Source organism: Vulpes vulpes, chromosome 10 (assembly GCF_048418805.1).
Source record: "Vulpes vulpes isolate BD-2025 chromosome 10, VulVul3, whole genome shotgun sequence".
Classification (NCBI taxonomy): Eukaryota; Metazoa; Chordata; class Mammalia; order Carnivora; family Canidae; genus Vulpes; species Vulpes vulpes.
Genome location: NC_132789.1, coordinates 29,293,295 through 29,320,927, shown reverse-complemented (window position 1 = coordinate 29,320,927; position 27,633 = coordinate 29,293,295). Strand labels below are relative to the sequence as shown.

At 40.5% G+C, this 27,633-nt stretch overlaps 1 protein-coding gene and 1 pseudogene across 2 annotated transcripts in view; one reads left to right on the top strand and one right to left on the bottom strand.

The window, feature by feature from the left end:
* Positions 1-27,633, bottom strand: part of MAPK1 (mitogen-activated protein kinase 1) — a 120,854-nt gene that overhangs the window by 34,281 nt on the left and 58,940 nt on the right. For both annotated transcript variants that reach the window (XM_072723414.1, XM_072723413.1), the window contains 2 exons: positions 8,479-8,661; positions 6,122-6,311 (listed from right to left, as the gene is read on the bottom strand). In XM_072723414.1, coding sequence (XP_072579515.1) covers positions 6,122-6,311; positions 8,479-8,661 — 373 coding nt within the window. The remainder of the gene's footprint in view (positions 1-6,121; positions 6,312-8,478; positions 8,662-27,633) is intronic.
* LOC112907500 (elongation factor 1-beta pseudogene) lies at positions 15,169-16,804 on the top strand (annotated as a pseudogene).

Genomic DNA, 27,633 nt, shown 5'->3' with positions numbered 1-27,633 from the left:
CAAAGGCAGGCGCCAAACCGCTGAGCCACCCAGGGATCCCTATTTCCTTAAGATTAAAACTAAATGTGCAATTGCTCTTCCTCTTCCCCTCCCTATGAGAAATCTAGTCCAAAGGCCCTTAAGAAGAAAAAACAAAAAACAAACAAACAAAAGGCCCTTAAGAGGGAGATCATATGACATAAGGGTCTCTGTGGGATTGGGAGAACTGCAGCAGCCCTTGGGGGTATGAGACACCCAAGTGGAGGTAAGAGGGAGCTCCAGAGCAGGACATTGACGTAGTCTACGTGTGAGGTGAAGAGAAAATTCATGGGGAGGCAGTGGCAGCCCACCTACGGTCTGAGAGTCTGAGCGAAGAGAGCAGAGGATCCATGGATTCTATGCTGTACAAACCACATATTTCATTGAAGTTGCAAATGGTGATTTTTCTAGTTTTATTATTTGTTCTGCATTTATTAGCTGGCATTCTAAAAAGAATAAGAGCCATTGTTCATCAACTGGAGCTGTTTATCCTGATGCACAAAACCTACTGGAAAGATAGGAAAGACATTTCATCCCTTTCTTTTATAGTGATCAATTTTCAAAATACTGAGTTGGTGTAAGGATGACCGTGTTTTATTATTTGTATTTACCACATCTAGCAAAGGAGATAGAACCAGCAGGTTCTCAAAAAGTCATTGGTTACAATTTTAAAAATAAAGAGGGAGATGTAGAGTTCGGACTTCTAAAAGATTTTACCACTCTATTCACAGTTATCAATGAAAAGCTCCTATGATTAAAAAAACATACAAAACAGTAACATTACAACACTGAAGGCTAGCTAAACTTTTATAGCATTGTCCATTGTGGACAAGCAGGATATGGTACAAGAAACATAAAATGACCTCCAGCACTCCTACCTGGCTATTTTACAGCCTGTGTAAACTCAGATTTTCATTAAACAAAGGAAAACCCAAAGACTGGTTTCATTTCCCATTTTCCAGAGTCCTCTTTCCCAGGCACACTGGAAACCACAACCACTGTGATCCTAGCACCCTTGGGACTCCAACTGGGATTTCTGTGGGCTCAGTCTAGCAAACATTAAGGACACAGACTGCTAGAGACCTCATTTCCCTGGTAGTTCCACTAGTTCCACTAGAAATATGCTAGCAGAATCTCCAAATAGGATCTGTAATTCTTGTGTTTCTATGGCCCTGAGAAATAAAATGGGAGTCTCCAAGAGGGGCTCGGCTCCCAGAAGGGTTCTAAGAGGTCAACATCTACTTGTCTCAGAGCTTCAGATAACAAGTGCAAAGCATGTTTAATGAAACGAGAGAAATCTTACTGGTGCTGACCCTGACTAGTATGAGAGTCAAAAGTTAACAGTTTAAAATACTATAACAGCTGATATCCCAAGGGCTCAAGACTAAGAAATAGTTTAGTAACACAGAAGCCAATGGAAAAAGAAACGACAGGACTATCTACTTGAAAATTAAAAAAACCCTAAATAACAAGAGGTAAGATCACAGGCTACAATTTTCCAGGCACAGAGGCCTGTGGTACAGGTATCATGGTCACCCCCAAGTAGTGAAGATGTGATGGATATACAGTGACTTCAGAGGGCAAGCAGGGAAAGACCCTTTTCCCCACTGGTGCTCTCTCAACCATCATATATACACCTGAACTGCCACCATACCCTGACCTGCCTTTCGGACATGTTCACCATGACAAATCAGGGATGACATACCATACTCATCTTTACAATGAGATTCTCTCATTATTTATATGCCCATTGAATGAAGCATGCCCCATATGTATATTTCAAAATGTGGGTGAATTGTACTGCTGTAAATATCTAAATTATCCTATTGTGTTTCTGAGTCTGTTATACTGAGTTTTGAAAACAATACTTGGATTGTGCAGATGGCCAACAACACAGATATATCAAATATCAACGTGGGTGTAAAATTTTGGTGAGTAAGAATAAAATGGCCCTAGGTAAAGACAAGCCCAGAAACAGAGAATAGACAACAAAGTAGCCTGGTTCTGTTTGTTTTCTTCTTAAGGATAAGCATTTTCAAACAAAAGTTAAGAGTCAACTTTCCCCCAAAATATTACATACTGGAAATACTGATTGATAATGTCTCTCCAATCGGGCAGCCCGGGTGGCTCAGCAGTTTATTGCTGCCTTCAGTCCAGGGAGTGATCCCAGAGACCTGGGATCAAGTCCCACGTCAGGCTCCCTGCATGGAGCCTGCTTCTCCCTCTGCCTGTGTCTCTCTCTCTCTGAATAAATAAAATCTTAAAAAAAAAAAAAAAAAGAATGTCTCTCTAAAAACAAAAAGCAATCTGTCATAACAGAGTTATGGTAAAAAGAAGAGAAAATAGGGGATCCCTGGGTGGCGCAGCGGTTTGACGCCTGCCTTTGGCTCAGGGCGCGATCCTGGAGACCCGGGATCGAATCCCACGTCGGGCTCCCGGTGCATGGAGCCTGCTTCTCCCTCTGCCTGTGTCTCTGCCTCTCTCTCTCTCTGTGACTATCGTAAATAAATACTTTAAAAAAAAAATTTAAAAAAAAAAAAAAAAAGAAGAGAAAATAGAAAAGAATCAGGAGACACAAAAATGCCTAATTTTTCCAGAAAATCATGAAGAGCCAATGAAGCGTGGTCATTCCTACAAGCAGTTATATTCCTTTTGTGCCTCCCTGGCTTTTAGTTGCAGATTGGTGGGACAGGATCTGTTTACACCCCCATGTAAGACATGAATCTAACTCTGTAGGATCCCAAGAGGTGACAGAGTCTAACCTGTATGTAATGTAAGAAGATACCTACCTTTTACCACATCTCACAGGATGTTGGTCACCCTGTTTTAAACACTAAATGACAGTGAGTAAGCTGAGTGACCACCTGGTAACAGAACTCACTTTTTTTTTTTAGATAGTTCCAGAAGATTCTCCATGACCTACCTCCAACCAACAGCTCCAGCTTAGTGACGACGACTTCCAATTACTCCCAAAGCTGCAGCCACAAAAAGTGGGCCTCAGTGTTTATGCACTAATCCTTTAACTTCTTACCTTTCTTTCTGTTGTTCCTTTTGTCTACTATGATACCCTTTGCCCAACACAGTCACTCCCTCACTGAAAGCCTGCCTGTCTTTAGAGGACCAGCATGGACACCACCTGCTTCCTGATGCTGCCCAAAGCCCCAGCTAGAACTAACCCACCTTTCTCCTTTGCATTTGTACATTATTCTTTTCAGTATCTCAGTCGTAGTAGATATTATTACAATCATCTATCATTTATCAGACTTCTGACCTATCGGTTTGCAGATTGCAGGGGCAGACACTCCTCCCTCTCCCTTGCCAGGTATATTTTTATGGGCTTCTCACAGGAATGGCTGTTAAACTGCAATCCAAGAAATGATCACTGCTATATACCTAAATGTCCTTTTTAAATAACTTTGAGACATATACCATACAATTCATCCACATAAGGTATCCCTGGGTGGCGCAGCGGTTTGGCGCCTGCCTTTAACCCAGGGCGCGATCCTGGAGACCCGGGATCGAATCCCACATCGGGCTCTCGGTGCATGGAGCCTGCTTCTCCCTCTGCCTGCATCTCTGCCCCCCACCCCCCGGCCCTGTGTGACTATCATAAATTTAAAAAAAAATTTTTTTTAAATTAAAAAAAAAAAGGTATACAATTCAATGGTTTTGGTGTTATACTCACAGGGTACACAACTGTTACCACCTCCTAATTTTAAAGGACTTTTGTAACCACAAGAAGAAATCTTGTATCTATTAGCAGTCTCCTCATTTCCTCCGCAATCCCTAGGATTTTTTTTTTAATCCATTTTCTGTTGCTACAGATTTGTATATTCTAGACACTTCATGTAAACAGAACCACACAATATGTAATCTTTTGTGACTGGCTTCTTTCACTTACAGAATAATTTTCTAAGATTTGCCAAAGTTACAATGTAACATTATAGCAAGTTACATCCATTCCCTTCTATTCCATTGTATGGATCTACCACATTTTATTTATTCATAGTCAAATACATTCAAATTGTTTCCACTTTTGGACTGTTATGCTACTTTAGATATTTGTATGCTAGTTTTTATGTGAACACATTCTCATTTTACTTAGGTATACACCAAGGGGTAGAATCCTCACCAATACATATTATCTGATTATACCATCATAGTGTGTATAAAGTGGTATCTCATTGTAGTTTTGACTTGCATTTTCCTACTGACTTATGATACCAAGCATTTTTTTATGTACTTATTGGCTGTTTGCATAACTTCTTTACAGAAATGTCCATTCAGATCCTTTGCCCAATATTAAACTGGGCTATTTATCTTTTGTTGTTGAGTTTCAAGAGTTTTTCATATGTTCTAATATGTCTCTTATCAGTTACAGGATTTACAAATATTTTCTCTCATTTTGTGGGTTGTCTTTTCACTTTCTTGATGGTTTAGTTTGTAACAGATTCCTAATCTAGATGAAATCCAATTTCTTTTCATTTTGTTGCTTGTGTTTTTGGTGTCACGTCTAATAGGATCTGCCTAATGCAGTGTCATGTCTAATAGGATCTGCCTAACACAGATTGCTAAGATTCACTCCTATGTTTTCCAAGTCTATTCTAGTTTAGCTCTTAAATTTACGTATTTAGGGGCACCTCGGTGGCACAGTCAGTTAAGCGTCCAACTTTAGCTCAGGTCATGAGGTCCTGGGATTGGCTGGTAACTGGCTCCTGCTCTACACTCAGCAGGGAGTCTGCTTGTCTGTCTCCCTCCCCTTCTGCCCCTTCTCATGCTCACTCTCATATACATTCTGTCTCTTTCAAATAAATAAACTCTTATAAAATATTTTTCTTAGGTCTTTGATTTGTTTTGTGTTAATTTTTATACATGGTATGAGCATATATCCAGTTGTCCCAGCACTTCGATCATTTGTTGAAAAGAATGACCTTGGCACTCACACCAAAAATCAGTTATCATAAACATACAGGTTTATTTATTAACTCACAATTTTATTTCATTGATCTATATGCCCCACTCTTATGGCAATATCAGAATGTCTTGATTACTATAGTTTTGTAGTAAGTTTTGAAATCAAGAAGTGTAATAAGCCCTCCAATTTCTTTCCAAAGATTATTTTGACTATTTTGGGACTCTTGAATTTCCATATGCATTTCAGGACCAACCTGTCCATTTCTGCAAAAAAGCTACCTGGAGAGGGTACCTGAGTGGCTCAGGCGGTTAAGTGTCTACCTTCCGCTCAGGTCATGATCCAGAGTACTGGGATTAAGCCTTGCATAGGGCTCCCTACTCAATGGGGAGCCTGCGTGTCCCACGCTCCCACTCCACCTGCTTACGCTCTGTCAAATAAAGAAAAAAAAGAAAAAAAAAGCCACCTTGAGCTCTGACAGGGATCATCCTGACTCAATCAATATGGGAGAGCACTGCCTTCTAAACAGTATTAAGTCTTGCAATCCACAGACACTGGATATCTTTCCATTTATATATGTCTTCTTGGATTCACATGCATTTTTATCAGACTGAATCCACATCCCCTCTTATCTAATACATCTGGAGATTTCCCACCTCTTTTAGCTCTACTACTATTAAAATAGAAATATACATATGCCAACGCTGCTCATTTTTAAGAGAATTCTGAGGACTGTAAGGATCTAGGGTTTCCCTATTTATTGGGAATGTCTTAGTCAGTTACTAAAGTCATTAACATTGAGTTTTCTGTTTTCTGAGTGTTCTTTGTATAAAATTTATTGAAGAAAAAAGTTACCAATGAAATGGATGATTTTTTAACTTACACATAATGCATATGATCCTGCTTTTATATATATAAGCAAAATGTTCATATGTAAGTAAGAGCACAGCAAAAACTTTGAAAGAAGATATACCAATATGTTATAGTGGTTACCTTTGGAGAGGAAGGAACAATCAGATGGAGAACAGGAATAGCACTCTTTACTTCGGATGGGTGGGTGTGGGGGGGTGAGGGGCTATAAAAATGTTTTCATGTATTTTTGGTGTGATTTTAAATATAATAATATAAATATGCCCCAGTGAAAGAGTTTTTCCAATATATATCACCCTGAGAGTAAATAACCTGGCTGACCTTGAGATCGCAGGTGGTATTGAGCAGCAGGTTGGAAGGTTTGAGGTCACGGTGCAGTACATTAGCTGAATGGATATATTTTAACCCTCTGAGGATCTGGTAAAGAAAATAGCAGATATGGTCGTTGCTGAGGTGTTGTGTCTTCAAGAGCTTGTAGAGATCTGTTTCCATGAGGTCTTGTACTATATATCTGTTTAGACAGGTTAAGGTAACCAAGTATCTGGCTGGTTACACTTAGCAAAGCACTGAAAACAATATGAACCCTCTCCACAAACAGTCCACTATTATATCATGAGGACTGCAAGGAAAATGAGAAATGATGAAAACTTGGTATATCTACTGAAGAAATCGGAAATAGAGAACCACTTCTCAGGTCCTGTGAAACAACAGGCATTAATATATGACTGATGTAACCAATAATGGGCCTAGAGTGAGCTGAGACAGGCTGTTACAGAAATACTGGCCAATCTTCAAGTCTGAATCTCCTAGTCCTACAAATTGTCCAACATCAACAAACCCTCTCCCAGGATTACTGGAAAGGGCTGGAAGAGGGTGGTGGCCAGCAGGCATACATCCCATCCTCTCTTTAGCCCAGCAACAACTTATAATGTAACTGTTATTTTACCCCCTGTCAAGTCACCCACTCCTTGTCCTTAAGAATCAACCATAAAACCAATGGAAATAGGACCTAGAACACATCTCTACTAAATTCAGCCTTCTGTGTGCTTGACCCTTCAATTAATATTAAGATCCTAAATAAAGAGAATCCTGGGAAATCATGCTCATTTTGTTGCCTGGTTAAAGACTACATTTGAAAGATAGAAGCGTTAAGTATACTGAAGAGGATCTGCCAGAAAAAAAGTTACTGTTTGGGCTAGTACAGCATTCCTACCAGGAGCTCATTTTACTCCTCTTGCTTTCTTGCATATCCATGTATCTAAGCCACCTAGAACTTTATCTTTGGTTGATTTCTTCCTTACAGAAATTGAATTATAAAACTCTTTAGCTTTCACTAGCAGTGTTTTTACATATTCACTTCTGTGAAAATATTTTATGTCCCCTACAGATTCATGCTAGATAAGACACTGGGATTCAGAGGAAACATGATTTGAAAACTTATCATCTTGAGGGGTGCCTGATTAGCTCAGTCAGTTAAGAGTCTGCTTTTAGCTCAGGTCATGATCCTGGGGCCCTGGAATCAAGCCTCACGTAGGTTTGGGCTCATTGCTCAGTGGGGAGCCTGCTTCTCCCTCTCCCTCTGCCTGCCACTCCCCCTGCTTGTGCTGTCAAATAAATAAATAAAATCTTTTCTAAAAATTAAAAAATAGGGCAGCCCCAGTGGCCCAGCGGTTTAGCGCCACCTTCAGCCTAGGGTGTGATCCTGGAGATCCGGCATCGAGTCCCACAACGGGCTCTCTGCATGGAGTCTGCTTCTCCCTCTGCCTGTGTCTCTGCCTTTCACTCTCTGTGTCTGTCATGAATAAATACAATCTTTTTTAAAAAATTAAAAAATAAAACTAATCATCTTCAAAGAGACTTGATTTTCCTAGTGAAAGGTAAAGAAGGACAACGGGTGGTAGCAGCAGGAGACATTTTACTTAAAATAACACAATAACTTCATTACAGAGCTGCTTAAAAATGGAAAGGAGACAGTGAGTTGCTTGTCCTTGGGGGGAGGGGGGCAGAATGCAAACTGGGAAAACTGGTAGGAATGCTGTACTAGCCCAAACAGTAACTTTTTTTCTGGCAGATCCTCTTCAGTATACTTAACACTTCTATCTTTCAAATGCAGTCTTTAACTAGGCAACAACCTCTGGACCTACTTAGTCCAGATTTCTAAATGTTGCCTATAGTTAAAAGCAGAATTTCAGAGCTAAGTCAGCTTTAAAAGGTCATGAAAGCTAGTGCCTTAATACTAAAGACGAGAAAACAGACCTAGAGGCAAATGACACAGTCTAAGATCAGGACAGTCTGGATTTGACCAGGTGATATGCAGGGCACCCTCTTTCTTAGTCTACTGTTCATTCCTTCTCTTTCTACCATAAAAAATCATACCTTGAATGGAAAAAAACATGACTGGAAGTGGTGTTAAGATTTTCCATAACTACACTTGACAAAATCTTTACTAAAACAGAGAAAATATTGGATTTGCCAAAAGACACTAAAAATAGTTGACAACTGATAAATCAAAGAGAAAAAAATCACACAAGTCTTCTAGTAAATAGCCAGCAGATTACAATTTCCCCTTTAATGTGCTTTATGTACTTTTTCTTTACTCTGGTTAAGTTCAGGTATTTCAGGTTACATTTCCTCAACAAGGTGACCAATCACAGGAGTCAGCTGTCTGAAAAGGATACACATCTTTCATTTGCTCGATGGTTGGTGCTCGAATAATATCATTGATTCCAATGATGTTCTCATGTCTGAAGCGCAGTAAGATTTTTATCTCCCTCAGGGTTCTCTGGCAGTAGGTCTGGTGCTCAAAAGGACTGATTTTCTTGATAGCTACTCGAACTTTGTTGACATTATCATAAGCAGAGCTAAAAAAAAAAATAGGGGAGAGATGGCATTTAAAATAGTTTCAGAACATCTTGGCAGGAAAAATAAAGATCAGTAAAGTATTAAATATTTAGCACTCTGGGTAAATACTTAGTTCATATACATGAAGGTACCCTGTATATTATCCACAAAAAGCCTCAAGCCAGGAAAGATGCAGCTGGCACAATGCAGCACATACTGAATATCAAACTTAACTAAGGGCCCAGAGTCCTGGTAAATATGTCGATGCCCACTGTCATAAACCCAGGAACATGGTTTTAGGCCACACATGCATGCATAAAACATTTTCCCATTGTTCTTAATAGCAACTGCATTTTGGTGAGAGTAATCATTTCTGTCTCCAAAACAACTTCCTATTGTTATATCAGATTCCTCTGACTCAGCAGAAACATTCAAAAGACCATCAACCACATCTTTATTCCTAACAAAAATGGACCCAGAGGACGCGCCTCAATTGCCTGCATCCACTCTGTCTTACTTGCAAAATGATATGACTCTTTCTTCTTCTTTCAAGTAATCAATTTATGTACACTCAGTTCCAGGACTGACCTTCATATAAATGATAAGCAAACTATTCTTGGTGAGGAAAAATGATGGTTCTATGTATATTAAAGTAGTTTTTAGGGATGCCTGGGGTGGTTTAGCGGTTGAGGGTCTGCCTTCAGCTCAGGTCATGATCCCGGGATTGAGTCCCACATCGGGCTCCTGTGAAGAGCCTGCTTCTCTCTCTGCCTATGTCTCTGCCTCTCTCTCTCTCTCTCTCTCTCTCTCTCTCTGTGTGTGTGTGTGTGTGTGTGTCTCATGAATAAATAAGTCTTTTAAAAAACATAAAATAAAGTAGTCTTTAGGGGCACGCAGGTGGCTTAGTCCATTGGGCTTCTGCCTTCAGTTCAGGTCATGATCCCACAGTCCTGGGATGAAGCCCCGGGTCAGGCTCCCTCCCTGTTCAGTGGTGACTCTGTTTCTCCCTCTCCCTCTGCCCCTCTGCCTGCTTGTGCTCCCTCTCAATAAATAAATAAATAAATAAATAAATAAATAAATAAATAAATAAATAATCTTTTTAAAGAAATGGTTTTTAATCATAAAACACAAAAGCCATAAGGAAAAAAATCACACTTTAAGATAGTATTGAGAAATACTACATAATTTTGAAACTTATTATAACACATTAAAAAAAAACCCTCTTCATATACATAATTGCATTTTGTCTTCACAATAGTTTTAAAAGTAAGGGACAGCAGTGTTCTTATGTACATTGTCCAGGTAAGATTCCCTTAGTTATAGAGAGGATAATTCACTTACCCAAAAAGTTAATCTCCCTAGGCCCTCTTTATCAAAAGTACCTTAGGCTTACATCCTTTTCTCAGAAAGTTCTCTTTTTATCTCACTCTATCTGGGACAACAGAGCAAGGATAGGTTGCCACTAATGGATGAGCCCCCCCAGCTCAACTAAAGTGCTGCTCAAATTGTGGTCCTCAGACCCCTGCATCAGGGTCATGTGACATTCTTGTTAAAAATGCTAGTTTCAGGGTGCCTGGGTGGCTTAGTTAAGCATCTGACTCCTCATTTCAGCTCAGGTCATGATCTTGAGGTCCTGGGACTGAGCCCTGCATGGGGCTCTGCACTCAGCAGACTGTCCACCTAAGATTCTCTCTTCCCCCCACCCTTCCCCCTACTCACACGCACTTTCTCCAATAAATCAATAAATCTTTAAAAAAAACCACAAAGCTAGATTCTGTGCCTCATCCTAGGCCTTCCTTTCTGGAAAAAAGTTTTTTTTTTTTAATTCTAGTATAATTAATGTACTGTTATATTAGTTTCAAGTGTGTGATTCAGCAATTCTATATATTACTCAGTGCTGCTCATCATGGTAGGTGCCCCTTCACCTATTTCATCCATCCCCTCATCCGTTTCCCCTGTGGTAACATTTGTTCTCTATATTTAAGGGGGTAGGAGGAAGAGTCTGCTTTTCTGTTTTCTTTGTTAATTTGTTTCTTAAATTCCACATGAGTGAAATCATATATTTATCTTCTCTATTTCACTTAGCATAATACTCTCTAGATCCATCCATGTCACAGCAAATGGCAAAATTTCATTCTTTTTAAATGGCTACTCGGGTAATATTCCTGTGTGTGTGTGTATATGTATACCACCTTTTCACCCATTCATCTATCAGTGGACACTTGGGTTGCTTCCATGTTAGCTATTATAAATAATATTCCAATAAGCACATGGGTGCCCATATCTTTTCAAATTAATGCTTTAATATTCTTTGGGTAAATAGTAGTGGAATTACTGGATCATATGGTAATTCTATTTTTAATACTTTGAGGAATCTCCGTATTGCTTTCCATAGGGGCTCTTTCTTTTTTTCCCAAGGTATTTAACCAAAGTATTTGGGTAATCATATAACAAAACCTATAAAGTATTCTTCAAAAAGAGTTCCAGGAGTGCCTGGCTGGCTCAGTGGGAAAGTGTGCAACTCAATCTTGGGGTCGTGAATTTGAGCCCCACACTGGGTGTAGAGATTACTAAAAAGAATAAATACACTTAAAAAAAGAGAGAGAGAGAGAGAGAGAGAGTTCCATAGCTCTTAAACAGAGCCCAGTTCTTTCCAAGTTGACCTCAAGGTTTGACTTAACAGAATTCCAAGCAGAAACAGTAATAATTATGCCTTCAATTTCGTGATGAATTTATTTTAGAGAAAGTGAGCAAAAGAGCACAGAGAGGGGCAGAGGGACAGAATCTTGAAGTAGACTCCCCACTGAGCGCAGAGTCTCACTTGGGGCTCGATCTCCTGACCCTGAGGATCATGACCTGAACTGAACCCAAACCAGGAACAGGATGTTCAACTGACTGTGCCACCTCGGCACCCCATGGTGATGAATTTTAATCTTGAATGTTACTACTATCTTTATGATCAATATTCTATTTAATCTTTTCTATAAGAGCTTTTCATCTTAATAAATATCAATATCTGGGGATCCCTGGGTCGCTCGGCGGTTTAGCACCTGCCTTTGGCCCAGGGCGCTGTCCTGGAGTCCCGGGATCGAGTCCCATGTCGGGCTCCTGGCATGGAGCTTGCTTCTCCCTCTGCCTGTGTCTCTGCCTCTCTCTCTCTCTCTCTCTGTGTCTATCATGAATAAATCAACAAAATCTTTAAAAAAATAATCGTATCTGGTCCACTGACTGAAGCAATAACACTGACAGGCAGTAAGACACTGCTTCTTGTTTCCTCAAATAAGTGCCAGAAATAGAAAAAAGTCAAGTAAGTTTATTCTCAAGTTTGTGCTTCTATATGGCATTTGTCACTTTGCTTATTTTGAGAATTACTGATGCATTTGTCTGTCTCCATCACAAAACTATACCGTAGGAGGCACCTTATCTTATTCGACTTCAATTCTCCCACACTACCATTAATATATTGCACTTAGGTGCCCCCAATACTTTAAAATGAAATGTATTTATTTCCTTAAATAAAAGAATCACTACTCAAATCTTATTTTGCTTAGGTGTGCTGCATGAATGCCTAAAACCACTGATTTTCAGGTAGGCAGGCAGAGGGACATGTCATTCAAACAACTTTATCCAATATTGATAATATTTTTATAATTTAAAACTTTTGGAGCAATTAAAATCATAGAGCATGAGTCCGATAAAAGAGAACACAGTTTAATACACTGGTTTAATATTAACATTATAGGGGATCCCTGGGTGGCGCAGCGGTTTGGCGCCTGCCTTTGGCCCAGGGTGCGATCCTGGAGACCCAGGATCGAGTCCCACGTCGGGCTCCCGGTGCATGGAGCCTGCTTCTCCCTCTGCCTGTGTCTCTGCCTCTCTCTCTCTCTCTCTTTCTCTCTCTCTGTGACTATCATAAATAAATAAAAATTTAAAAAAATATATTAACATTATAAATTTCTAGTTTTACTAAAACAGGGTAGTCAAATATGGCCAAAATTTGCTTCTAAGCCAAGATTGTTGGGGGGAAGGGGTTATGGTGAACGTACCCCTCCAGCTGTATCAACACTTAGGTGATGAAATAACCAACTGCCCCCTTTTAAGTGCGAAGGCATGAAATCCTCCTCGTTGGCTCCTACTTGAAAAGAAAGTATGATCCTGTCCATGGAGTTGGGTTATTTCCTATTGTTTTATACAATCTGCCATAGGACTGATCACAAACAGTTTGTTTTACACTCTTCCACAATTCTTTATTTGCTCATTTCTCCTTGGATTTCTCAGTTTTGTTTTATGTATTTTATTTTGCTATATCTTTTACTGTGGAGTTTGTGTTAGCTTTTGTTTTATTTTTTTTATCTTTTTTTTTTTTTTTAAGATTTATTTATTTATGATAGACACAGAGAGAGAGAGAGGCAGAGACACAGGCAGAGGGAGAAGCAGGCTCCATGCCGGAGCCCGATGCGGCACTTGATCCCAGGACTCCAGGATCGTGCCCTGGGCCAAAGGCAGGCGCTGAACCACTGAGCCACCTAGGGATCCCCTAGCTTTTGTTTTAAAATAACTTTGGCACTGGGTTGCCTGGGTGGCTCAGAGGTTGAGCATCTGCCTTCAGCTCAGAGCATGATCCTGGTCGGAGGATTGAGTCCCACATCAGGCTCTCTGAGAGAGCCTGCTTCTCCCTCTGCCTATGTCTTTGCCTCTATGTCTCTCATGAATAAATAAAAATCTAAAAAAAAAAAAAAAAAAAAAATTAGGGACTCCTGGGTGGCTCAGCGGTTGAGCCTCTGCCTTCGGCTCAGGGCATGATCCTAGAGTTCTGGGATCAAGTCCCACATCGGGCTCCTGCAGGGAGCCTGCTTCTCCCTCTGTCTCTGCCTCTCTGTGTTTCTCATGAATGAATGCATGAATGAATGAATGAATGAATAAATAAATAAATAAATAATTTTTTGAATTATAAAATCACTTTGGCGTTTTCAACTTTTTTTTCTCTTTTAAGAATTTGATTTTTGCTCACCTCCATTTCCCCCACAACTAACACCATGCTGCAACTTTTGCTTTAAATGTTTCTCTGTAAACAACTTATGGGTGTGATTTAGGATCTCAATCTAGTATGTGATTATATAGTCTTTGAATGAGTTAATTTTAGATACTCGTATTTTTTTCTTTGAAATGATAAACTTGCTCTTTTCAAAAACAAAATTTAAACAAATTGTTCAACATTAAGGGAAATCTTCCTAACTCATCTCTATAAGGTAAATAATCTTTTTTTTTTTTAAAGATTTTATTTATTCATGAAAGACACACAGAGAGAGAGGCAGAGATACAGGCAGAGGGAGAAGCAGGCTCTCTGCAGGGAGCCTGATGTGGGACCCTGGGACCACGGCCTGAGCCAAAGGTAGATAGATACTCAGCCCTTGAGCCACCCAGGAGCCCCTAATATAAGTAATCTTTAAAAATAAATAAAAAGTGATGATGATGAGAAAGAACTAAAACCAAAACTAAAGACCAGGGGTGCCTAGGTGACTCAGTCGGTTGAGCATTTGACTCTTGATTTAGGCTCAAGTCATGATCTCAGGGTTGTGAAAGCAAGCCCCTTGTCAGGCTCTGCATCCAGCAGAGTCTGCTTGTCCTTTTCCCTCTACAACTCCCCCTGCTCTTTCTATCAAAGAAAAAAAAAAAAGCCCCAGAACTTTGTGCAAAAAGAGCAAACACCCCTACAACAAACAAAAAGACCTCTTTTATAAGCAAAGGCTTGAAAATCAACAAAAAATGAGTAAGTATAATTCAACAACACATTAAAAACCCGTTACGTGCAAGCAGTACTTAATCTTGGGAATTTAAGAATGGTTCAATTAAAAATAAGATGACATGTGCTCACTCCCGCAGCACATATACTAAGAAACAAGACATCACGTCAAATAGACATTTCTCCAAACAAGATACACAAATGGCCAACAAGGATCTAAAAAGTTAGGGAGGGACGCCTGGGTGGCTCAGGGGTTAGTTAAGTGTCTGTCTTTGGCTCAGGGTGTGATCCCCAGGTCCCAGGATCGAGTCCCACATCAGGCTTCCTGTGGGGAGCCTGCTTCTCCCTCTGCCTATGTCTCTGGCTCTCTCCCTCTATCATGAAAGGGAGGGAGGGAGGGAGGGAGGGAGGGAGGGAGGGAGGGAGGGAAAAGAAAGAGAAGAAAATAAAATAAAAGAGACTGAAAGACTGAATGAAAAACTGCAACAAGGGCAGCCCCGGTGACGGTGACGCAACGGTTTGGCGCCGCCTGCGGCTCAGGGCGTGATCCTGGAGACCCTGGATCGAGTCCCACGTCAGGCTCTCTGCATGGAGCCTGCTTCTCCCTCTGCCTGTGTCTCTGCCTCTCATTCTCTCTCTGTGTCTCTATGAATAAATAAATAAATTAAAAAAAAAAGAAAAACTGCAACAAGTTATCATCTCATACCCATCATGATTGCCAATACATAAACAAACAAACAAACACCTCCCCACTTTGTTGGGAATGTAACATGATACAGCCACTATGGAAAACGGTATGAAAGTTTCTAAATAAATAAATAAATATAGAATTACCATATGGTCCAGCAATTTCACCTCTGGGTATACATCCAAAAGAATCTAAATAGGATCTCAAAGATATATTGGCACATTTATGTTCACTATAGCATTATTCATAATAGCCAACTTGGAAGCAACATAAATGTCCATGGATGGATGAATGGATAAAGAAAATGTGATACATACACACACGGAAATATTATTGTCTTAAAAAAGGAAATTCTATCATATGCTACAACATGGATAAACTTTGAAGACATTAACAAATAAGCCAGACACAAAGTACTGTTATGATTCCACTCATAGGTAGTATCTAAAGTTGTTAAATTCATAAAAATCAGAATGTAGAATAGTGGTTACCAAGGGCTTGGGGGAGGGAGGAAATGAGGAGGTGGTGTGGAAAGGTACAGTTTCAGTTTTGCAAGATGAAAAAGTTCTTGAGATCTGTTGCACAATAATGTGAATATACTTAACATCACTGAACTGTATACTTAAGAATGGTTAAAATGTTAAATTTTATATTGTTATTTATTTGTTTGTTTGTTTATAAGATGTATTTATTCATGAGACACACAGACTGAAAGAAGAGAGGCAGAGACATAAGCGGAGGGAGAAGCAGGCACCTCGCAGGGAGTCCAATGCGGGACTCGATCCCAGATCCCAGGATCATGACCTGAACTGAAGGCAGGCACCCAACTGCTGAGTCACCCAGTTATCCCCCCCCTTTTTTTTTTTAATTTTAAAAGAGGTGCAACCATCTGGAAAACAGTACGAAGGTTCCTCAAAAAATTAAAAATAGAACTACCATACGATCTAGCAATTCCACTCTAGGTAGCTATCTAAAGAAAATTAAAACACGAATTCAAAAGGATATATGCACCCTCTTCTTTCGCTGCCGCCCGGTTCTTGGAGCCGCCGACGCCATCGGTTTCGGAGACCTGAAAAGCCCCACCGGCCTCCAGGTACTCAACAACTACCTAGCGTTCAAGAGCTACATCGAGGGGTACATGCCACCACAAGTGGACATGGCAGTGTTTGAAGCAGTCTCCAGTCCTCAGCCCGCCAACTTGTATCATGCCCTGCGTTGGTACAATCACATCAAGTCTTACGAGAAGGAAAAGGCCAGCCTTCCAGGAGTGAAGAAAGCTTTGGGCAAGTATGGTCCTGCTAATGTGGAAGACACCACAGGAAGTGGAGCTACAGATAGTAAAGATGATGACGATATTGATCTCTTCAGATCTGATGACAAGGAGGAAAGTGAAGAAGCGAAGAGGCTAAGAGAGGAATGCTTTGCACAGTACGAGTGAAAGAAAGCCAAAAAACCTGCACTTGTTGCCAAGTCTTCCTTATTACTAGATGTGAAACCTTGGGACGATGAGACAGATATGGCAAAATTAGAGGAGTGCGTCCGAAGCATTCAGGCAGATGGCTTGATCTGGGGCTCTTTTAAACTAGTTCCAGTGGGATATGGAATTAAAAAACTCCAAATACAGTGTGTAGTGGAAGATGATAAAGTTGGAACAGATATGCTGGAGGAACGGATCACTGCTTCTGAGGACTATGTGAAGTCCATGGACGTGGCTGCTTTTAATAAGATCTAAAATCTACATCATAGGGGATCCCTGGGTGGCTCAGCAGTTCAGTGCCTGCCTTTGGCCCAGGGCACGATCCTGGAGTCCCGGGATCGAGTCCCACGTCGGGCTCCCGGCATGGAGCCTGCTTCTCCCTCTGCCTGTGTCTCTACCTCTCTCTCTCTCTCTCTCTCATTCTCTCTATATCATAAGTAAATAAATAAATCTTGAAAAATAAAAATAAAAATAAAATCTACATCGTAGATCATTGCCCTTAAAAGCTTAAAAAAAAGAAAAGTATATATGCACCTCATTGTTCACTGCAGCATTATTTTTTTTAAGATTTATTTTTATTTATTTATGATAGACATAGGGAGAGAGAGAGAGGTAGAGACACAGGCAGAGGGATAAGCAGGCTCCATGCTGGGAGCCCGACGGGGGACTTGATCCTGGGACTCCAGGATCGTGCCCTGGGCCAAAGTCAGGCACGAAACCGCTAAGCCACCCAGGGATCCCCTCACTGCAGCATTATTTACAATAAGTGAAGATATAGAAACAACCTAAGTGTCTCCAGATGAATAGATAGATGATCTGGGGTGTGTGTCTGTGTGTGTGTGTGTGTATACACACATTTCACCTGTAAGTGCAATCTAAACAACAAAATACAACAAAACAAAATCCAGACTCTAGATACTGAGTGCTGGTTATCAGAGGGGAAAGAGTTGCAGAAAGGGTGAAATGGGTGAAGGGGATCAAGAGATACAAACTTCCAGTGATAAAATAAGTCATGTTGATATAATGCACAGCATGGGGAATACAGTCAATAATACTGTATTAACTTTGCATGGTAACACATGGTAACTAGACCTACTATGGTAATCAGTTAGCAATGTATACAAATGTTGAATCACTATGGTATATACATGAAATAGAATACTACCGGGGCACCTAAGTGGCTCAGCCAGTTAAATGTCTGACTTTGGCTCAGGTCATGGTCTCAGGGTCCTAGAATTGAGGCTCGAGAGTGGGGCTCCCCACTCTGAAGAGTCTGTTTGTCCTTCTTCCTCTGCCCCTCTTCCCACTCATGCATGTGTTCTCTCTCAAAAAAAATAAAAAGGAAACAATAATGTCAATTATACTTTAAAATAAAATTTTTAAAAGAGTTTATTTATTCATGAGAGACAGAGAGAGAGACAGAGACATAGGCAGAGGGAGAAGCAGACTCACTGCAGGGAGCCTGATTCAGGACTCAATCCCAGGACCTTGGGATCATGACCTGAGCCAAAGGCAGATGCTTGACCACTGAACCTCCAGGTTCCCTCAACTTAAAATTTTTTAAGCGGTGCCTGGGTGGGCTCAGTCAGTTAAGCATCTGACTCTTGATCTCAGCTCAAGTCTTGATCTCCAGGAGGTAAAATTCAATCCCTGTATTGTGCTCCATGCTGGGTATGAAGCCTACTTAAAAATTTTAAAAAATTTTAATTTAAGGGGAAAAAAAAACATGTTAACAAGGAAAAATTAAACATTTCAAGAAAGGTCAAAAAAGAATGGTAGTGGTTTATGAACCTACATATGGAATAAAAATGCACAGAAAACACACACACACACACACACACACACACACACAGGGATGATAGACAGTTAGCAATATATGAATGAGCTCTATAGATTCTATCAATGTCAGTCTCCCAGCTATGGTACTGTGCTGTAACGTAACATATACTGTAATGTATAATTAAAACACAAGATGTTACCAAGAAACTGGGACCTCTCTGTATTATTTCTTACAACTGCATGTGATTCTACAATTATCTCAAAATAAAAAGTTTAATTAAAAAAGCATCCAGGGATCCCTGGGTGGCGCAGCAGTTTGGCGCCTGCCTTTGGCCCAGGGCGCGATCCTGGAGACCCGGGATCGAATCCCACGTCAGGCTCCCGGTGCATGGAGCCTGCTTCTCCCTCTGCCTGTGTCTCTGCCTCTCTCTCTCTCTCTCTCTCTGTGTGACTATCATAAATAAATAAAAATTAAAAAAAAAAAAAGCATCCAACAGGGGAGTAGTTATCCATACAGTGAAATACTATGTAGCTAAGAAAATGAATGATGCAAGATCTGTTAAGTGGGATAAAAACAAGGCCTAGCAGTGGATAACAAGCTATCTTTTTTTAATAAATAATAAAAGATAATATATTAACATTTGCTTATGTTTGCATAAAGGAAGTCTGAACGATATACAAGGAAGTAAAGGAGTGGTGGTATAGGGACAGAATGCCAGGCTAGAGTGGGAGACATAGGAAAACAAAACTTTTTACTGTATAACTTGATTGAAGAGCCATGTACACCTCTTCCAAAAAAAAAAAAAAAATCTTATTAGGGAAAAAATGTACTGGAAAAATACTACTGCAATATTGGAATATCCCTTAAAGGAGGAAGAACAATTACTTTGAATTCCTGACCAATACAAAAATACTTGAAAAGTAATACTGGAAAGAGGTGCAAAATTAATTAACCTTGTTCCTACGTGAGAATAGCTTGCTCTCTCTAATGAATAAATAAAATCTTTTAAGAAAAATTAGATTGGGTATATTATTTATACTCTTACACACACACACACACACACACACACCCCTGAATAAAGGGGGAACTTTTATCCAGTCTTGGGTTACTATTTTTTCTTAAAGATTTTATTTATTTATTCATGAGAGACACAGAGAGAGAGAGAGAGAGAGAGAGAGAGATGCATAGACACAGGCAGAGGGAGAAGGGAGCCCAATGTGAGACTCGATCCCAGGTCTCCAGGATCACACTCCGGGCTGCAGGCGGCGCTAAACCGCTGCGCTACCGGGGCTGCCCTTGGGTTACTATTTGCCTTGTACCAAAGACTATTTTAACAGTTACAAAGATTACAAATAGTACTCTGTCCTTGAGAAACTCAAGCTACTGACACAGCCAGTCATCTTACATAAATGTAGTCTCAAGTTCCAGATGAATCCTGAGATCCATTAATTGTGGGGAATGGGCAGCATGGTCAAGGCTGGAGGTTGAGTATCTCAATATTCAAAACAAATTCCTACTATTCAGCAATCAAAGGGAATGAACTTGATATAAACAGCACATAGGAATCTCAAAATAATTATGCTGAGTAAAGCCAGACCACCAGAAAAGTACTTCTACTCATATAAAATGAAAACTTATCTTTGAGGACAGAGAGCTGATCATATAGTTGCTGGCGGCTAGTGAGGAAGGGGGCTGGTGGGATGGAAGAACTACACAAATGGAAACCAAACAACTTTGGAGGTGATGAATATTTTCATTACCTTGGCTGTGCTGACAGACATGGGTGTATGTCAAAATATAAACTGTATACTTTAAATATGTGCAGTATATTGTTTATCAAATTGCTTCTCAAGAGAGCAGTTCCTTAAAAAAAAAAAAAAAAGAACCAAGGTTCAATTCCTGGGCCAAGGTGGATGGAACAGATAGATTCCAGAAACATATTTGATCAGCAAATGTGGAAGTAAAAGCCTACAAAATTCTGGAGTAGGTTATTTAACAGATGTTTTGTGATCACCTAGGGAAGAAAAGGGAACCAGTGTGAGTCAATTATGAACAAGTCATGCTAAACTAACTTCATTTCCTGTTTTGATAGGGTTACCACAACAACATGAGAATGACGCCAGACCTGTGGTGGACTCAAGCCGCACTTGACAAGCACTTCCCATTTGTGAGACTTCATGTTAAGGACTGGTGACAAAAACAAATAATGATCTTGCCCTTCAGAAGCTAAGAAACTTGCAATTTAGTAAGGGAAGGAGACAGGATCAGACAACATACACTGCCTTTACATAGTAAAGCATTTCTGAAACCCAAAGCAAACCTAGATTTGGATCAAGTCCAAATAGGGGTATTAAAAGAGGATTAAAACATGATGAGACCTATAAAAACCATATCCCAAAGGATGAGCTGGCTCTTGAAAGAGGAGCAAGAGCATTAAGAAAGGCAAGAGGTAATACTTGGGAGAGGAAAACGAGCAGAACACCTATGGGGATCACTGCCCTCACCCAGCCAGGCCCTTCTCCACAAGGAGGTGTTCATGGGGTCTGGAGAACATGTCTATCAGGAGCTCCAGAATTCCTGTTGCCTGAGTCTCCTTCCAAGGCTGTGCAGGCCTCTTACACAGCAGCTTTGCTGAGAGGAGAATATTCCTCCAGTTTGTATGCCACAAAGAATGGCCAAAGGGCAGCTGTTTGCAGGGTGTGCACTGCACCTGGACTGTCATGTCAAGCTGGTATCCCATTCATGAGACACACACAAGCTCAAGTTTACAGCAGGGCCCAGCTCTGGGGGAAGAGAAGAGGGGTATGCTAGAGAGGTCTGCTTTTCTGGAACTGCTAGTACCAAACTCTAATAAGCCTAAGAATTTTCAATTTTTTAAAAAATGATTTTATTTATTTATTCATGAGAGACACGGAGAGAGAGAGAGGCAGAGAGAGAAGCAGGCTCCATGCAGGGAGCCCGACGTAGGACTGGGTCTCTAGGATCACACCCTGGGCCACAGGCAGGCGCTAAACCACTGAGCCACCCAGGGATCCCAGAATTTTCAATTTGAAGCTGATCTTACAGGTCTTTAAGAAGGTTTATCTCTGTGGTTGGAGGAAAGACTATATTTTATTTATTATTATTTTTTTAATTTAAGGTTTTTTAATTTGAGGCTCCATTTGTTTTGTTGTTGTTGTTGTTGTTGTTGTTTTGTATCTTGGACACAAGCCTTGAAACATATTCTTGACACAGGCCTTGCACACATTAGAGCTAGGTTTTAGAAGTACAAAATGAAGATGGGGGGTTGGAGAGGACAAGGATCGTCTTGAACTTCCTGATTTAAAGGATCTAAGGATGCTTGTAGGTGATTCAGATGGAGGAAATGAAGGTTCTCTTCTTCCAAGAGCATTAAGGAGAGATCAAGGTTGAGAATAAGATATAGGAATCTAACAGAAACCAATTGGGTAGGGGCACCTGGGTGGTTTAGTGGGTTAAACGTCCAACTCTGGTTTTCAGCTCAGGTCATGATTGTAAGGATGTGAGATGTCATGAGATCAAGCCTTGCATCAGGCTCCACATTTACCAAGGAGTCAGTTTGAGATTTTTCTCTCTCCCTCTCCTCCCTTTTCTCATGCACACATACTCTCTCTCTCAAATAAATAAATCTTTTTTTTTTTTTAAAGCCAACTGGGCAGTACTGCTAAGGAAATGAAAAGAAGCCTGAGGATAAAATTCAGAAACAGAGGAAGAGGAACTGGCTAAAGAGAGAAAGTAGTATAAGTAATAATGGAATGAGAACCCTTGTTGTCCAATTCCAAAGCCACATGCTAAGCCACACACAAGAACCAGGAGGGGGTGGTGTTTCCGAAGCCAAGGAAGGAAAGTGTTCCAAACACAGAAGACTAAGAAAGGTAAAAACTGCAAAGCAGTCACTGAATCTACAATGAGATGATTTGTGGTAATGTAGGTCTAAGTAAGTAAATGGAGTGGAATAGCGACAGCAGTGGAAAAAAAGCTGCAGACTGTTTTTTAAAGGAGGCAAGGAGGAGAACAACTAGCAAATCCAGGTGAACAACTGGGAGGGACAGAGTATTATGCAAGAAGTAGGTGGTCAGAGGCTGGAGGACCAGGTGGGGTGAAAGAAAAGGCTCCCTAAAGCTAGCCAGGGGGATGAGAGAGTGTCTATTTCAAGCAAAGCAGGTACAAAGGTGCAGAGGCCTGAGGAAACCTGGGGCAATGGTGTGCAGGGGGGCAAGGAGGAGGGTATCATGCTGAGGCTGGAGGCAGAAGACTAAAATGCAATTTGTTAAGGGAGGAACAGTAACTTTATAGTGTCGAAATCCAGCAGATACAACCTCAACCAAGTAATCGGAGTTCATACTCTCAGTGATAACACGTAAATATTGTGAATCCACTGACACGAGACAAAAAGGGCATTTCACCTCTGTGATATTCTTTCCCAATACCTATAACTCCAGTCTAATAAACCCAAATTGAGGGACATTATACAAAACACTTAAGTAGTACTCCTTAAAACCATCAAAGTCATGAAAAGAAAATGAGAGAGACAGACCGGAGGAGATGAAGCCGACATGACAACTAAATGTATGTGGTATCTTGGGAACAGAAAAATGAAATCTGAATAAAATCTGGAGTTCAGCTATAACATACTAACGTTGGTTTCTTAGTTTGGTAAGCTTACTACAGAAATACAAGAGGTCAACATCAGAAGAAACAAAGTGGGTGGGCGCACACAGGAACTCTTTGTCCTATCTTTGCAACTTCTCTGTAAACCTAAAATTATTCCAACATACAAGTTTATCTGAGGGGTGCCTGGGTGGCTCAATTGCTTAAGCATCTGCTTTTGCTCAGGTTATGATCCCAGAGTCCTGGGATCGAACTCCATGTCAAGCCCCACACCCGGCTACCTCCTCAGTGGGGAGTCTTGCTTCTTTCTCTGTCTCTCCCCTAGCTTGTGCTCTCATTCTCTCTCTCTCTCTAATAAAATCTTTTTTAAAAAACGGTTTTTTTAATTTCCCATAAAAGTGAATGTTTGAGGGGATCCCTGGGTGGCTCAGCGGTTTAGTGCCAGCCTTCGGCCCAGAGTGTAGTCCTGGAGTTGCAGGATCAAGTCCCACATCGGGCTCCCTGCATGGAGCCTGCTTCTGCCTGTGTCTCTGCCCCTCAACCCCCCCCATGTCTCTCATGAATAAATAAATAAAATTTTTTTTTAAAAAAGTGAATGTTTGATGGAATAAAAGTATTCTTAAAAAGGTAACTGAAAATGTTATCTAGTTGAACTTTATAAGTTAAATTCCACCTCAATCATTTGATAAACATTTACTAATAAATACCTAACATAGCCTAAATATTCATTGTAAAGCAAAATAAATAAAACATCTCATCTGTCTTTCTCCCTCTGAGCATCCTTAAGAATAGGGATAATAGGGCAGCCCCGGTGGCGCAGCAGTTTAGCACCGCCTGCAGCCCGGGGTGTGATCCTGGAGACCCCAGATCAAGTCCCATATCGGGCTTCCTGCATGGAGCCTGCTTCTCCCTCTGCCTGTGTCTCTGCCTCTCTCTCGCTCTCTCTGAATGAATAATAAATCTTAAAAAAAAAAAAAAGAATAGGGATAATAAATGAAGATATATATACTGAAACACTACCTTACAAAGCTTGTATTGCCAAATATAAGAAGTACTACATTATAGAATGTTAATTTAACAGGTCATTGTGCAGCCATTTAACTGAGTATGAATAATAAATTAACTAAAGATAACATTGAAAATAAAACCAAAGGGACGCCTAGGTGGTTCAGCGGTTGAGGGTCTGCCTTGGGCTCAGGGCGTGATCCCGGGATCCAGGATCCAGTCCCGCATCGGGCTCCCTGCATGGAGCCTGCTTCTCCTTCTGCCTGTGTCTCTGCCTCTCTCTCTCTCTGTCTCTCATGAATAAATAAAATCTTAAAAAAAGAAAAAAGAAAATAAAACCAAAGACTGAAGCTTAAAAATAGTATCTAGAGGAGGCAATTTACAAAACAAGCTAAGATGATGGGATCATGAGTGATTTAAGACATAATTTATCTTTTGTCTCACCATTTCTGTCTAATCCACTGGGAGGAAAAAAAAAACAACCACCAATAAAGTGTAGATTATATACAACAAGGCAGCTTAAAATAAGGCAATAACCTGAGATTTAAAGAAGTTCCCAAAGTTCTATTTTCTTTTTTAAAGATTTTATTTATTCATTCATGATAGGCAGAGACACAGGCAGAGGGAGAAGCAGGCTCCATGTGGGGAGACAGATGTGGGACTTGATCCCAGGTCTCCAGAATCACACCCTGGGCCGAAGGTGGCGCTAAACAGCTGAGCCACCCAGGAATTCCCTAAGAAGTTCCCAAAGTTCTAAATACCTTCACAGGCTTTTGCTTCTAACCATGACAAAAGAACACAGTCTGATTTACTCTCCAACCTTAACCAATGAAAAAAAAAATCCAGACAATATGCATGTGAAACAAATTTTTGGACATCCAACAAGGGCCAACACAGGATAGTGAAGTTAGTCCTATGACTGCCCCAGCTTACTGCCTGGAGTCTCCAGACTGTAATACAGAAAAGAGGAACTCAAATGGAGCCTGGTTGTCACCATGAGTCAAGGACAGAATTTGTAGAGTTAAGTAAGAATTTGCCAGGCAAATTCTTGTAGAGTTTGCCAGGCAGAGTACAGGACAGGAGAGAACTTCAGAGAAGGTTGAGATCAGTAGATGGGCTCCCTTCAAGTCTTCAGCTGAGTAATAATCAGAAGCACGTGCACGATGAAATTTCCAAGGCTGGGGAAGGAGCCACCAAAATCCAAAAAAGCTTAAAAGTAATAAGCTTTGAGGGGATCCCTGGGTGGCGCAGCGGTTTGGCGCCTGCCTTTGGCCCAGGGCATGATCCTGGAGACCTGGGATCGAATCCCACGTCGGGCTCCAGGTGCATGGAGCCTGCTTCTCCCTCTGCCTATGTCTCTGCCTCTCTCTCTCTCTCTCTCTCTCATTCTGTGACTATCATAAATAAATAAAAATTTAAAAAAAATTTTTTTTAAAAAGTAATAAGCTTTGAAAGAACTGAACTGTACCTTAACTGCATCCCAGATAAAAAGCCCTCAAATATTTAAAGGAATGCCAAAAAAAGAAAAAAAAAAAATCTTAGCACTTAGTAATGTAAATCCATTATGTCTTATATCTAATCAAACCTTACCAATATTTTATTTTTTTAAAGATTTTATTTATTTATTCATGAGAGACAGAGAGAGAGAGAGAGGGGCAGAGACACAGGCAGAGGGAGAAGCAGGCTCCAAGCAGGGAGCCCAACGTGGGACTCAATCCCAAGTCTCCAGGATCGTGCCCTGGGCTGAAGGCGGTGCTAAACCACTGAGCCACCCGGGCTGCCCACCAATATTTTAAAAAGCAAGAAAATACAATCCATAATGAGGAGAAAGCCAATGATTAAAAAAAGACCCAGGGGGCACCTAGGTGGCTCAGTTGGCCTTCAGCTCAGGTCATGATCTCAGGGTCCTGGGATGGAGCCCCATATCGGGGTCCCTGCTCAACAGGAAGCCTGCTTCTCTCTCTCCCTACTGCTCCCCCTGCTTGTGTGCGCTCCCTCTATCAAATAAGTAAATAAAATCTTTTTAAAAAGATCTAGAAATTAGAAATGATAGATAAGAATGTTAAAAGAATTATAAGTTTAAAAAAATAAAGTACAGCATGACAAAGAGAAATGGACATTATAAAAAAAGACTCGAATTTCTAGAGATGAAAAAAATTACAATGGTTGGAATTAGGAACAGATTACACACTGAAAAAAAAAACCTGGTGACTTAGCAAACACAGCAATAGAAACTAGTCAAAATGTAATACAAGGAGAAAAAAGACTGGGCATGGGGAGTGGGTAACAGCATGAGTGAGCTATGGGACAAGATCAAGTGGTTCCACATACATTTAATTGGAATCTAACTCCTTCAAATGTACAAAATCTGAGAGAAACTAAATACCTGTTTCTATAAAAGTGCTGGAAAAAAAGAAACATACAAGTCCTCTCTCAACACTGGTTTTAAAACCAAGTTATAAGCACTAGCTAAAAGAGGAAAGACACTGTCATTACTACAGAGAGTGAAATGTATTCTAATGTCCAAGTAAAAGCCTGAGTGGTTACAGTTGTTGGATGCTTAAAATATTTGTCTCTTAGACTATAAAAGGAAGCAATTATTTACAGGTTCCCACTTGGACATACAGGAATACTTTTATATATTCTGGACTCTGAGAAACAAAAGAACCATTTCAAACCTGCTGTTTGCCAACTAGAACTGGCAGCAACAGTCTTCTGGGGGTGGAGTGAGGGGGAAGCAACCGGCCTTCTCCAAATTGCAATATGAAAACTGTACCTTTCATACTTTAGAAAGGCATTACTTCAAAATTTCAGATTTCTAGGGGTGCCTGGGTGACTCAGTCAGTTAAGCATCTGACTTGATTTCAGCTTAGGTCATAATCTTAGGGTCATGGGATTGAGCTCCATGTAGGGCTCCATGCTCAGCAAAGAGTCTCCTTGAAATACTCTCTCTCCTTCTGCCCCTCCCGCTCTCTCATATAAATCAGTAAATCTTTAAAATATTTTCAGATTTCTGGGGCTCCTGGGTGGTTCAGTGGTCGGGCCTTTGGTTCAACTCTGATCCCACGATCCTGGAATCTAGTCCCACAGTGGACTCCCCACAGGGAGTCTCCCCCCTCTGCTTATTTCTCTGCCTCTCATGAATAAATAAAATCTTTTAAAAAAATATTTTCAGATTTCTAATTATTTGGTTCTTAGAGTTTGGGAACTAAATTTTATTCCTAAAACTTTTGAATAGCTTTACTTTTGTAGTATAGGTACTTTCAGTGAGAGTATTTCTTTGATTGTTTCTCTTAACATTAGTATCCCCCTCCTTGCTATCTTGAACATACTTGCTTTTTTCTAGATGCATTTGGGTCTATCCATGGGCCTGAAGGGAGGGCGCTCCACAATATTACCACTCTCTCTCCAGTGCTAGTAGTGCCCACATAGCAGTGAGTCAACTTGATTCCTACAGCTACACTTCCAAAACCGCTCTGCATTCTTATATAAGCTGTCTAGGCTTTGAAATACTCCACACTGCTGGCTTATACTGGGAAACTTTTCATACTATCTACTTCTGATCACATCTCCCCTCCTTTCTAGGTCATATTTACTATGGTGTAAAAAGCAACAGTTAACGTGGTTGGTATAGTACTTTCAACTCTTGCTTGCCCCATGTCAAGACTTC